Source organism: Ambystoma mexicanum, chromosome 14 (assembly GCF_040938575.1).
Source record: "Ambystoma mexicanum isolate Mex_15411 chromosome 14, UKY_AmexF1_1, whole genome shotgun sequence".
In the NCBI taxonomy this organism is placed as follows: Eukaryota; Metazoa; Chordata; class Amphibia; order Caudata; family Ambystomatidae; genus Ambystoma; species Ambystoma mexicanum.
In genome coordinates this window covers 165040416-165054602 of record NC_090940.1, presented here as the reverse complement: position 1 = coordinate 165054602, position 14187 = coordinate 165040416, and the positions used below count along the sequence as shown (strand labels likewise).

The 14187-nt window shown below is 42.9% G+C and overlaps 1 protein-coding gene and 1 long non-coding RNA gene across 4 annotated transcripts in view; one reads left to right on the top strand and one right to left on the bottom strand.

The window, feature by feature from the left end:
• The window catches only part of LOC138527558 (uncharacterized), a 167848-nt gene that overhangs the window by 33160 nt on the left and 120501 nt on the right, over positions 1–14187 (bottom strand). The window lies entirely within an intron of this gene.
• SPTBN5 (spectrin beta, non-erythrocytic 5) overlaps positions 1–14187 on the top strand; it is a 1050196-nt gene that overhangs the window by 917910 nt on the left and 118099 nt on the right. For all 3 annotated transcript variants that reach the window (XR_011283950.1, XM_069638812.1, XM_069638811.1), the window contains exon 54: positions 2425–2580. Coding sequence is in view for 2 of the 3 variants with exons in the window: in XM_069638812.1 (XP_069494913.1) it covers positions 2425–2580 (156 nt within the window). In the remaining variant the exon portion in view is untranslated. The remainder of the gene's footprint in view (positions 1–2424; positions 2581–14187) is intronic.

The following is a 14187-nucleotide window of genomic DNA, read 5'->3' as shown; positions in this document are numbered from 1 at the left end:
ACTCAGAATGGAGAGTTGAATTTGAATCAAATTATGGGTGCAAACACTTGCTGGTCTTCACTAATCATAAGGTAAAATGTCAATGTGAGCAGTGTTGCACTCTGCAGGGGCAATTAGCTCACAAAATACAGTACTAATACATTTCTTAAATACTCAGATATTGTTAATGCAAAAGACATAGTCACATTTCAAGTGCACTACGTGTACAAATAATATGTTTAATGTGTTCAAATGCACACACAATCTTCATGTAGGTGTTGCTATCACATTTAACCTTCTAATAAATCCATTAACAAGGATGTCTACATTAATACATCAAGAATTAAAAGTGATGTATAATGACATTCCAAATACAAAGTCAACATGTATTGACATTTTTTTTTTTTGATAATTGTACAAATGTCCTGTTTTGGGTCAACTCGGGTATTCAATTACCCTTCTTCAGGAGTAACAGGCTAATAGCTTTTTATATTTTCAGAGAATTGAAAACAATGCACAGATGACGACTACTAATTCCAATGTACTCTTAATGAACAAAAGTGAAAAGTCTGTTTCTTTGAAGCTAATGTGATGGGTACATTTTATGGGCATAAATTGACTATCCCCCTTGTAGGTACCATAGGCCAGATTCTTTTTCTTCATTTATTAATTCCTAGATATGTTCTGGCTGATAAACTAGCACTCTACTTAGCATTACTTAGCATTGCGTGGCTTTTGATGCTGTCATTTGTAAAGGGTTGTGGCATGGTCATCTCCTCTATAGTAACACCACTGCCTGTGTTCATGTGGTTTGGGGGAAAGGACACTAGTCATTTCTCAGTTGATCAAGGTGTCAGTCAATGCTGTGTATTGACAACCCCTTCTTTTTTACTATATATAAACCCTATAATGCATACAGTTTAATGATTGAAATGGATGCCCCAGTTTAATTAATACAAGAATTGGAGTTCTTCTGATCATTGATGACAGAGTTGCTATTTCAGAAATCCTCCCTGGTCTACAAAGACGAGTTGATGCATTCCACCCCAATAAATAGATGGGGTTGGGGGGGTTGGCTTAGGGAATTAAAAAGGGTGGGGACGGGGGGGACTGCGGGGGGTCTCCCCCTGCATTAAAACAGGAAAGAAAAAATGTGCAAAAAAACTAAAAAATGAAAAGAAAATAGAACCGTGTTTTCGGCGTCGCTGTTTTTTCTGTTATTTTAATGTAGATCCTCCATCATGCATGATTCGCAAAAGAAAATGGAAGTGTAAACTGCAAACGTAAAAGTTAGTTAGGTGTCCATAACGGATGCTATGAATGGGTCCATTATGCAAACAGAAATTGTCAAAGGGCATAAAAAAAGTTGGTTTCTGTATGGAGGTGGCAAGAAGGGGAGCACAGTTTAAGTAATGGTGTGCACCTTCAATGGAGGTAACGGCACAGCTGGTAGATTGCTGATTCAGAAAGCAGGAGCAGGACAATATTTTGATTGTGGCCTCGAGCTTGCTGGGCTGAACTGCGATGCAGAAATGTGTGTCGAGCTTAATCTGAGCGGTGTCGGGATCACAATGGTGCATGGAGGCGGGATTAGATAGGTGGTGAGATGGAGCGGACGAAGGCGAGGGTAGCAGGGTGAGGGGTGTGGGAAAGGTAATTCAGGGACTGTACAATGGGATGGTGGGTATGGAGGTGAGAGGTGGGGGGGAATATAATGAGGGATTTTGCTGCGGCAGCCTTTACCGGGCTGCCTTCTGCAGAGCTGCTCTTTTGTTAGTCAGAGATGCCAATGTTTGGTTCTGAGTGTGAAGTACGCCTGGCCCAACTGGACCGGTGGTTATCTAAGCAAACGTGATGGTACACATGTGTATTTCATGACTGTCTTCCTCCGGATAGAGGTCCACTTTCCCCACTTTCCTTGACCATGGGACCAGTTCACTGTTTTGTGGCCGGGTCTATGGCTAAAATGTGCATTTTTAAAACTCATACGCATTTGCATAGGAAAATCCTGGCATATATGTAATACAAGGAAGTAGACGTGAATGAGCAAATATGAATGACTTGCATTCTAGCATTAGAGTAGCCAACGCGAAGAGCAGAGCAACCATATTGGGCTCCCTGTAAGACAGTTGAAAACCTGGCTTTTTACACAAGGACCTATGTCAAACCTAGCCTCTGAACACTCCCTGCCACTTACTCCATCACTTACTGTGACCTATGACTGCATATACAATGACTTGCTTGCATAATTCTACTGGAACTAGTGCCTTGATGCCTGAGGTTTGGGAGCGCTGCAATACATGTAAAAATAAATAAATAAATATCTATTGCGTAAGTCGTCCATTCTGCAAACTCTCCTGCCCCTTTGTAGGTGAACCGAGTTATGTTCTCTCTTAATGTCACAAAGAGGGTTGGGGTAACAGCTGAAAATCTCTCTCCCCACAGAACCTGGAAGCAGCCCACAATGTCCACCAGTTTGACCACGACGTGGATGAGCTGAGGAGCTGGATGCAGGAAAAGGAGGCGGTGCTAGACACGGACGAGTATGGCTACGATCTCCCAGGGGTGCAGACCCTGCTGAGCCAGCATGAGGGATTGGAGGTGAGTGCTCCGCTCAGCCCAAAGCTAAAGAGGTGGTCCTCCAGTGCAGGCCTCATTCTTCATGAGTCTTCAGCTTTTTGACTGCTTACTCTTTTCTCTCCTCCTTTCCCTTCTCCCTTTTCCTATCTCCTCCCCTTACTTTCTTCTATGCACTTACTCTATCAGAATTGTCCCTGTACCTAATATGATAGCAACCTCGTCTGTTTCCTCCACCCTCCCATTACTGTTTTTCTCCTCCCCACCATCCCTCCAGCACTGTCTGAAATGCCGTCAGGCATAGTATGATAGTCGCTTGTTTTGTTCCTCCCCTCCCTTTCTGCACCCCTCTCCCTCACCTTTTGTTTTTCTCCGGCTCTACCAGAAATGTTGTCAGGCCTAGTACGGTAGTCGCCTGTCTGTTTCCATTTCCTTCCCACTCTCCCCCTCCCTTCCTTATCTATGTCTTAGCTCTTGCACTATCTGAAATGTCGTCAGGCTGAGTATGACAGTTAATTTCACATCCTTACTGTTCATGGCCTGTAAGAATGTGGTTGTATTTTCCCTTGTTCCCTCTCTTGCCTTGAAGCGCTTTGAAACACATTTTGTATGGGCGCTATATAAATAAACGATCATATCATATCATAAGACAAGTTCTCAATTAGTAGTGATGTACCCCACCTGATAGGTGCAACATTCTCTCGTACTTTTAATTGAGATACATGATTTTCATGTAATCATTGTAGATTGAAAGCAATGTTGAGGCACTGCAACTCACATGTTTGAGCTAATTGGAACCATTGTGTCCTGCATCAATACCCAGATAACGCATTGCACATTTTGTATTTAGGTTATTTTTTAAAATAGGAATTGCTCTATACTTTTATTTTATTTTTTTGTTTATTTAAATGTTATTCAGTTATAAAAAAAAAAAACTTTTAACATTATTAACAAATGTATCCCAGTGCAATACATTTATAAAAATACTGAAAAGGAAAGAGAAAAGCAATCAATTCAAATTCAGTTAAAATCAGTTAAAAATGGATCCAGCAAAAATCAGTTAAAATGAGTCCAGAAAAAAACACATACTAGGTATAATAGAACTGTCAACATATGCATATTAACTCATTCTGAATGCATTGCGTTCTCAAAATAAAACGCGTTACAAGTTTCTTAAATTCAACTTCATGGTAATCCTTAAAACAACAGGGTGTTTAGCAGTGCTTGGATATATTATGCTGGTACTTTTTTTATTTTTCTCAAAACACATGTTATTCGAAAGATATTTTTGTGCAGAATGGGCTTTATCGTTAACGGTGGAGCTGAAGGGTGTTGCGTCTTCTCCAGGCAGCTGCTTCTAAATGCAATGATTTGATGAAACCAGTCACGGCTAGGAGCAAAGATGTTGTGCGAACAGCCAAGCTTAATTCCCTACCATTTCTTTCATATCCTGATCTAAAGTTCTGGGAAATCTTTCAAAGTAGTGTGAATGCAAACCCTGGAATCCTGCACCTGAGATCAGCAAATGCTTTAAAGACTCTGGTCCTCATCAGAAGTCTGGCGGTATCCTGGCGGTAATAGTGCCGGGATACCGCCAGCGCAAATAGTATTCCGCTACTCGGTCCGGTGCTGTTAGCGCCGGACCACAAGTAGTGGTACAGTGGTAAGTTCCCATTCCCCATTTGGACCATTGGGCCCAATGAGTTGGGGGGGTGCTATTACTGCCGGCGGTAATTGCACCATCGGTAATAGCACTGAAAATGGCTGAAAACGGGCAGTAAGGAGACATTTCTACCTCCAGCAAAAAGCTGGAGGTAAAACTCCCAATTACCACCTGACTCATGATTGGGCCAATTCTTAAATGCAGCGGGCTAAGGCCCAACTCACGATGAGGCCCTCTATCTGACCTTTTGCAATTTACCATATCCAATGTCACCCGAATCATATTTCCAAAGGACTTCTCTTGTTGGGATTAAATTCCATTGAAATCTTAGGAACTCACGCCTGATACATTTGTCGGGGAAAATTGCTAAATAAGGAGCCAGTACGCCGATGTTCTTATAATCAAGTCTAAGATGATGCAATGACAGACATCTGTGCATAGTATCCAAAGTATCCAAAGTAGAAGCCCCGTCAGTACAGTATAAACATTTTTTAAATTACCCAGGTTTTGGATAAGATCTTTCGACACCAGCCCCAAAGATTCCAACAGTGATGAGCAGTAGGTTGTGTTGGCCCTAATGAAATCATTACCACACTTCACAGCCAAACTATTTAGGTCTACAAAGAGAGACTATTCCACCAGAGCTAAGATTTTATGGAAAAATGATAGCAATTTCCATTGGGCACTGCATTTAAGAGAATACATTCCCAATTCGTATCTCACGGCCACAATGGGAAACAAGCCAGGAATTCGGAGCAATGGACGCCAGAATAGACCCGCCAAATAGACTAGCCAGTCCAGAATCCAAAGGGAATAAAGCTCAACTCCTTACAACAATTTGGGTTGGGTCTTCCCCTCATAAAATGTTAAGGTCGGAATCAATGAGAACTTTCCAAACAGAAGATCAATTTTTCTCATTCGGTGATACAAGTTACTTATGTGAGTAATAAACCAATCCTTAACGAGGGAATTATTTTCTTTAGCTCTAATGGGAAAGACTAGGTACAGAATTATCTCTACTTTTTCCAAACCCTTATCTCCAACTTTCCATCCAACTTTCAAATTCTTCTTTTTTTTACACATAACAACACTTTTGTTTTAAGCGTGTTAACAGAAAGAGAGTGTATATGTGCATAAGTAGTAAAAGCAGAGATTAGGCGTTGGAGGCCAATTGGTGTTTGGTCGAAAAAGGAGGAAAACGGTCAACCATAGAGGCATTTTATGCGGAGCAACTGCTGCCGCATTCAGACTGGTTCCAATGTCGCACAAATACAGGTTAAACAGGCAGGGAACCGATACGCAACACTGCCTGACACCTCTATATGTATTTGTATTTTGTATTTTATTTAATTTTATTTTATATAGCGCCTTACGCCAAAGACACTATATAAAATAAAATGTTATTCTATTGCACATAAAATAAAAAACTGTACCAAAAAACATGAAGTCAACATTTAAAACGCAAAGTATTTCAATAATTGTAAAAAGTCCTCATTAACCACATAAAAGAAGATGGGATCAAAGAGACACCCGAAAAGAAGAATAGACAGTAATAGAACTGAGAGAGAGAGGGAGAGCATTCCAATTTAAAGGTGCATGGAGAGAAAAAGACCGAAAATTAGATTGAGCACAAGGAGGAGAAGGTACTACAAGGCGGTAGTGAGAGGCAGACCCGAAAAGAACATGAAGGAAGATAAAAAGAGACAAGTGAGGAAAGGTAAGGAGGAGCGAGACCATAAAGAGCTTTAAAAACCAGACATAAAAAAATAAACTTTAAACGGTTAAGAAAAGAAAGCCATCCATGTTGAGCCAGAGAGGAGGAAACAGAATCCTGAGGAGCTAATTGACATAGAACACAAATAGAGGCATGAAATACAGATTTCAGCGGAGCTAAACGAGAGATAGGAAGTCCAAAAAGTGCAGAAGAGCAATAAAAAAGTAATGAGAAAATTAAAATAGACACCAATAGCTTTGTGGCTTTGAAAGTCATAAACAAACAGGCTTTCCGGATGTTATATAGGTGAAAACGACAGGAGTGAGCAGAAAGTGAGATATGATGGGTAAAAGAAAGATCTCAATCAAGAAAAAAACCTAGATTACGAACTACTGATGAGATGGGTAGCTAAGCCAGAGGGAATGAGATAGCAGAAGTTAAGGAAGCCAAAGAAGTAGAACTAGAAGGAAAGAAAATAACCTCTGGTTTTGCAGCATTAAGAACTAAAACATTATCTGACATCCATGATTGGATAGCCAGTAAGCAGGCACTAAGTTTGTGATGAATATCATCAGAGAAATGTGGAAATGAAAGAAAGTGCTGTGTATCATTAGCGTAAAAGTGATGCAAGAACCCAAAAGAAGAAATGACCCCACCTAACGAAGAGGTATAGAGAGAGAAAATAAAAGGACCAATGACTGAGCCTTTCCGGAACACCTCAAGTAAGTGAATATGTTTCAGAAGAGACCCCAGACCAAGAGACTGAGAAAGTTCTCTGAGATAGAGATGATTCAAACCAAGTGATAGCCAGAAAAAACAAAAGAAGAAAGAGCAGACAACAAGAGTGTGCGATGGTGCTACCTTTTGTGAAAGAGACCCTTTGTGATCTAATCGTATCTGAATGCTCGAGCCTTCATGTAACCCTACTGTAAGACGTAGCAGGCCACAGGGTATTCCCCAGGATAACAATTTTGCCCATAATAATCCACGATCAACAGCATCAAATGCCGCTGAGATGTCGATAGTGGCAACATATACATTCCCAAAATTCCCTTTCCATGTCTCTCTCAAAGTAGACTTCAATAGAAAACCATTGAGGGAGGTACCCAATGATTTCAGAAAACCTGTCTGCCATTTCTGGATCATCCCCAGAGCGTTTTGCTAATTCACCAGGTGCTCCAACGGCAAGGCCGCAAAGGCACTGCTGTCAGCATTTAGTATTGCAATGGGGTGATAGTTCACTGGATTGGAACGCAAACCATTTTTAAATATTGCCACTATGAAGGCGGTATACCAGGATTCTGGGAAGTTATATGTTGCTGCCACGTAGTTGAATTAAACAGCAAGGACTGTAGCCCAGGCAGAAGGGTTCCCCTGAAATAGAAGAATTGCCACTGTATTTGAATCCTGTAGCAGTCAATCCTTTAACTCTTCTTAAAGATTTCAATTGCCTTCTCAGGTCTCTAGTAGGGTCTGCCACATCAGCGGTATATGCATGTAAATTACTTCATTGGGTAGTTCTTTCAATGGGGAGGGTCAACAATGTGGTTATTTGTCTTATCTGCACGGTGAGGTAGAGAGGATCTATGTGGTCGATGCGCGCCCCATTTCGCATACCAAAATGTTGAAAATGAAAACGGAGATGCAGAGTGATCACGTAGATCACACTCTATCGCATTCACTTTACCCCCATCCCGTCTACCCATATATGCCCCTTGGGGACCCACTTACTGTCTTTCCAGTGCCTCGCCTCGCCCGTCTCCATGCGTTGCGAGTTATCTTTCCCTACAGTGAGACAGAACTTCCGCTGCAGAGTCCTTTCATGTTTAAACAAATTTTTATTATCCACCCTTCCCCATGTATTGGAAGCGGGGTACACCCCTGCAACCCCCGTATCCATTTACCATTCAAGGTCGAGCGGGGAACACCCAAGCAACACCTGCTCACCGAGTTCAGTATAATGAGATTCAGCATTTTAGTACATGCCGAAAGGGCAGTAAAAGCACATTCAGCATTTTGTATACAAATATTTCGAGCGATACTGGTAGATATGGGTGTCCATTATGTGGAATCCACCTACTGAGAAATGCATCTTTGTATGTGTCCTGTGTTCGTTACAATGGCCCTCATTACGAGTCGGGCGGTACAGGGTTAACTGCACCGGTAAAGGTGCCGGTGCCGTCAACCCCGTACCGCCCGATTCTGAGTTCCCCTCGCGGGACCCGATCTGCACGTCTGGTCTCACCAGACGTGCAGAGCGGGTGCCGCGAGGGGAAGAGGGAGCAAACAACGGGCCAACTCGTAATGGCCCGTTGTTTGCTCCCTCTCCCATTCCCATTCAGCACTATTGGGGGCTGAAATGGGAATGGGGAAGATCCGGGTCCGGGACCTCGGAGGGAGGAATTACCGGGCCTTCCGACCTCGGAATGGCCCAGTAAGTCCTCATTCTGAGGACCCGGACCCCGACGTGATTTCGGCGGCAGCCATGCCGCCAATAGCGGCATGGTTACCGCCAAACTCGTAATGAGGGCCAATGACTTGCAAAAACGTGGGTCTACAGGCTGAGAGTCGTTCGCTGTGCACTTTGGGCTAGAATTCCCATTTTATATTTTATAGGCAGGGTCAAGGCTGATTTTCATATGATTTCCCCGCTCTTGAATGACACAGCTGAATAATAGTATGACTTGCTACTCAAAATTTGCCAGCAGCTCAGAGGCGTTGGTTGAAACATTTCCAAACATCACATTCTGCTTTCTGCAGAATTATTTCATGCTTTCTCATGGAACAGTTGGCGATTAAGCAAATGCAAAGCCAGTTTGACCAAAAGCCAGTGCCGCAGCCCAGTGCTGTCCTCTCTAGTGGTGCCAATGTCTGGCCGGTCGATTTATCTAATGTACCCCTCCTTGCAACTAAGTTCTGATGTCTCTGATGTAAGGCACCCATGCCTGCCGTTTCCAGGGGAACCATACATGCTTATTTACAGATATTCCTGTCAATGTTCTTCTTTCTATTGTGGTAAGTCAGGTGTCGTTCAGCAAGCTTTATCTAAATGTGAAAACATAAAAATAATATGAGGCCGGGAAGCCCAAAAGAAACACACCAACACAGGTTACAAAGAACATACAAGTGCTTTATTTTAAAAGCTACAACAGTTACCAAAGTCAATTGACAAACGGATAGCTATTCGGCTCTCAGAGTAACTTAACGAACTTCAACGAAGGTTCGATGCATTAGTAAGAGAGACCGTACATTGAAATACTTGGGTCTTTTATATGATTTGTCCAGCCCTTGGCCAACCCTCTTGCGGGTTAACCATTCTTGGGATCGGGCCTATGGGTTCCTAGCCAGGTCAATCCTATAATTTATGCATTTTGATTAGTTTCGCTGATATAGTTGTACATTTACACATAGGTCAGCAATAGGACAAGGTCTCAGTTTGCGACCCCAACAAGTGGCCTGCAGGCATATTAATTATTTGTGTGTGCGGAGGTCACAACGGCCAGAATCTTACTCAGAATGTCATTCGGCCTCCATTTTGATGTTCAGGGTGACTTCCACATTACAAGAGAACCTAAAATGGCGGCTTAATCCAAGATGGCAACTTACATTACTTTCTCTAAGGTCAAGACCTTGCCGCGGAGTTTATTCGCATATGATGTTTTAGACAACTTGGCGTAGGCCAATACACATACAATTCCTGCGATAGGAGGCATAATATTGTTTCAATTCCGACATAAAGGAAAGGAAACCTCAACTAACCCTATTGCTAACATGATAGGTCCCTAACCTCAACAAAACTAATTAACTGGTGCTCATGTGGATGTCTCACAACAATTCCACCCTCTTTCCAAAACCTATTCTATTCTATCATCGCTTCACCACTATAAGTAAACAATATCACTTGACCTAAGTAAGTTGACTCCCATGTTGCTTGGCTTCTGGTTTCTGGTTTCTGACTCCCACCCAGTTGTAATTTTAGTTCCCTCTCTCAAGCCTGGGCCTGTTGATATAGTTCAAAGTTGGGTCCTATCAGTCTTTCCCTCCCCCTGGAGACAATTATTCGGGACCCCCATGCAGTCTGTCTGAAAAGTTCAAAAAGTCCTTTACACATAAGGTGCTCTTGGCCTTGCTTTGCTTGACAATCACAATGGGCCGGATTCATGGAAGTGTTTTATAATGGTGCAATCCCATAGGAAAACGTTCTGTGAATCAGGGGGAATGAGTCTCATGTTCACTCTGGTCGGGTCTGGTGCTGTCTTTGAATCAGGTAGCTAGAGCTGAGCTGTCTGGCACTTCAGGCCGTTGCTTTCCTGGTGTGTTTTCACCTCCTCATGGGGTATTCTCGGTGTCAGCCCCCTGGGGCTATCTGACCTCTTGGGTTGGATGCTTGGGTTGCATTCACTTCCTCGTGGGGTATTTTCAGTGGTAGCCCCTCGTGGGATTTCATCCAATACGCAGAAGGAAAACATTTCCAATTATCCAGACACTTTAGGGAACGGAAAATATCCCAGAATAGATATATGCATTCCTTAGTATCCTTTACATGACTAGCTTCTGGAACTTTTAGATAAGTAAAGAAATGTCTCAGTTGTAAACTCCTTAAAGACTGGCTCTCCAAGTAGTGCCATGCCTGTGGGTAAGGTGGTGCACATTTCCAGATGACTAGGGCTTGGAAGGAGCATTCTGAGGCTGTGCAATTGGATGTCATGGCATCTTAAATTCAAGGGAAATATTGTTCAAGCTGGCTGGTAGCTTGGCAAGAAATCGATCTCGCAGAGGTTCGGCAGACACTGAAATCCAGCTCTCCCCTAGAAGTGACCTGTACAAGGTGCCAATTCTCCTCCTGCAAGGGCTCTGTTTTGTAAGGAACCTTCGTAATGCCAGTTAAATAACAGACATTTACAAACAGGGGTGTTTGAATTCAAGAGGAATAGGACATGCAGACAGTAGAAGCAGATCTTGGTCCGTACAAGCAGCCCATAGTCTACCCAGTAGCAATGCCAACATAGTGACAGGGGTGAAGTCATGGCTCCTTTTCAAGGAGGGCACGTTCCTCTGAATGTAGGTTCAGGAACAACAAGTGTCTTGGTTGATGTGACCTGTCGGGGAAGTGCACCACTGTGTGTGCGTGCCGGCAATTAAATAAAACAGAGAATGCGTGAACATGTGAGGAAATCTGTCTTGAGGGAAACATTAAGCCTGCGCGAGTGCCCAAAGTTAGCCCTCTATTCCTCCAGCAACCATTGCAAGTGTCTCTTCTCCATCGGAAGGGAACCTGGGCAGAATTCTGTTCCCTCTACCCATTTAACCCTACATCATGAATGCATGGAATGGAAATAGAAAATCATCTTACTTTCATCTTAATGAGTCTATGTTGCTACTAGTGTTTTACCAACCCATGATACAGCTGATTTAATGAGGTAGATTCACAAGTTGGATGTTAGCGTGGTTTTATGTTGACCTTGAAAAAGCAGAGCAGAGTTAATTGGGAGTGATGATCGATATCTACCTCTTTTTGGAGTAGAGGGGAGGCTGTTTCTAAGGAAAACTGCACTACTGTGTCCAACTGACATTAAGGAATTGGATTTAATTGGGATCTATTTGGCCGACTCCTTCAACAATCCAAGGATTCATCGCCCCAACGTAAGTGTAAAGTCTACCTGTCATGGCACAGTGCCCGAGTACTGCGACTCCTGGAGGTGTATGGCCAATGCAGTATCAACGTTACCCCATAACGAAAGACTGTCATACAGATGCACAAGGCTTAGCATTGCTTCAGGCATGCAGGCAGAAACAGCCGCTCCAATGACAAGAAGCTGGTCGTCCCGCCCCCACCCCAACCCCTGGATCACCTTTCTTTAATTTGACAGCTGTTGGGTCAGAATACATTTAGCCGAGTTAGGTGCACGATTGGTTAAATGCGTGAAGGAACAGCAAATTACAATCAAATGGATTCCCACTGTAATGGATCATAATTAGCAATAACGACCTAGAAAAGTAATCCAGAGAAATGATTTGATCAGTTTGTATTACATAAGTATTTTGGATTACTTCTGGTTACTTTTTCGAGTGTTTAATAGTCTCCAAGATATGGTAACTGAGGGGGGCGTCTGTTTGAATTTCCCCTTTTAGGCGAAAAGTAAGTAACCATTCATGTATCCCTCATTTAAAGAAGGTACCGCGCAGGCTGGACCTCTTAGTGGCAGGTAATGAGCATTTTAGATGAAACGTTAATTACCCACTCCTCCTTTTCCCCACTGCTCTGCCACCACTGATTACGCCTGATTCCAATGGGCCTGCTCTAGAAGCAATGACCATCAATTATTAACCTCTGCACCACTAGGAGCACTCCTTGTTAATCTGGTTCAATCCGTTTCTGGGCCCCAAAAAATCCCTTTTTAGGATTATCGATACCAAATAAAATAAGTAAACTTGCCCCTTTTAGGTGTGGCTAGAGGTAGCTGTACTTCTCTGCCAGAGTTCTTACAGCTGAATGTTGGTGGGGCCTTCTGGCAATCAGTGGCTCTGTGACGAAGAAAGAGTGCACCGGGGTGAAAGTTCTTCCATAGAACAGGCCATCATGTAGAAGCTAAGGAGGGTAGGGGAATGATAATGATGCTTCCAAGTCCTTCTTTTGTTTCTATGCAGCTGGTGCATTGATGATTTGTTCACTTTTGTTCTACATTACAGTATATTATAAAGAAGGGGCTCCCAATTTGGTACAATTAGCTACTGCATGATGCTCTGAATGCTCTTAATTAGGCCATTGCAACTTAATTCAAGCAGCCTTTTTTATGGGTGCTATTGTGCATTAGTAGGAGACGCCTCCAGTGGTAGTTTCTTATATTTCTTGCAAGCGTGATGTACTGAGGAAGCTTGTATATATGTTATTATTTCTTAAAATGTCAAAGTTAGTGCGGCCAGATTTATTCTGCTACCACTGTCTGTCCTTTCAACGATCTCCACTGAACCACTGAAACCTTTCCATTCTAACCTGTGTGACAGTATAACATGATTGACTGAAAGAAATCCCCAGCGTATAATCCGCACCAATGCATGCTGGGTATGCAAATAAGGCCTGGCTGCTTTCTGGAGCATGCATGATAGGTGCTGTTCAGAGAAATGAAAACAGAAATCAGGCAGCAGTTGAAACAGGGAGCTTGGCAATCAGAGAGACATCATGAAATGGAATCATTGGCAATTGAAATCTATAATATTCATAGACAAAGCCATCGGTTCTGGCTTTGCCAATGTGGAGGGTAAGTCTCTTTGCCCTGTCAGGATTTTACATGGAAATGTACTCTCTACATTTGCAGAGCCACGCCTGCCGACTTTGCCAATGTTTGTTTTAAATGTGCGCTTGGTCCCACCGTTGTTTTATTGACAGTCTGCCATCTAGTGGTTACTCTCGATGTTGCTAAATTCAGCTCTCTGAAATTAATAGGGAACATTTGGTTTTGGCTTTAATCAATCAATCAATCAATGTCCCACTGTAGATTATTTAATCTCGTCTGTATCCGGGTTGTAGGTCACGAGTGCGTCCTCACGTTTTCACCTCAGTAATGTTTACAGAGAGGATTACGTGGTTTCCTGTCCCTTTACATTCTGGTCCATAGTTATTTCAGATTCTAGTTGAGCTCTGTTGTTTTCATCTCTAGGTTCCCAGAGGGCTTGACAAGGCCTTGCATGAGGCACGAATAAGTAAAGATTGATAAAGGCAGGTGGCAGTGCCTGGCTATGGCAGCCATGGTTTGCCATTCCTTGTAAAATCTCACATATGCTAAAACCTGCAAGCTTTGTCCTCTGCCACATACGCCCAAACTAGTACATCTTTGACCAACAGAAAGGTAGGGACATTACCTCCAAGAATGTCCACATTCAGTCCTTCTTCTCGAAAAACCATAGCTGCCAAGATGACGGCTTCATTCATTCTTGGCTTTTTTCAAACTATGCCTGGCTTGCTGGTACCTTTAGTCTCATGCTTACAAGGGGAAGCAACGAAGCAACACAGGTTACAATACAAAGTGCTGTTGACTGAAAAGCCTGGACTTGCTGAAGGCCAATTGACAATTACTGAAACCTGGCAACACTTGCAGTATAGACAACTCTGGGGGTGTGAAGTCCGCCCGTGTTTACCAGGAAGCTATGTCAGTGGGTGACTGGTGGATGAGAGACTAGCACCTTGGCCTGTTTGATTGTGCTGAGTCTTCATGACTGGCATATGTTGGAGGCGTGCTTCCTTAAAAAAATAATA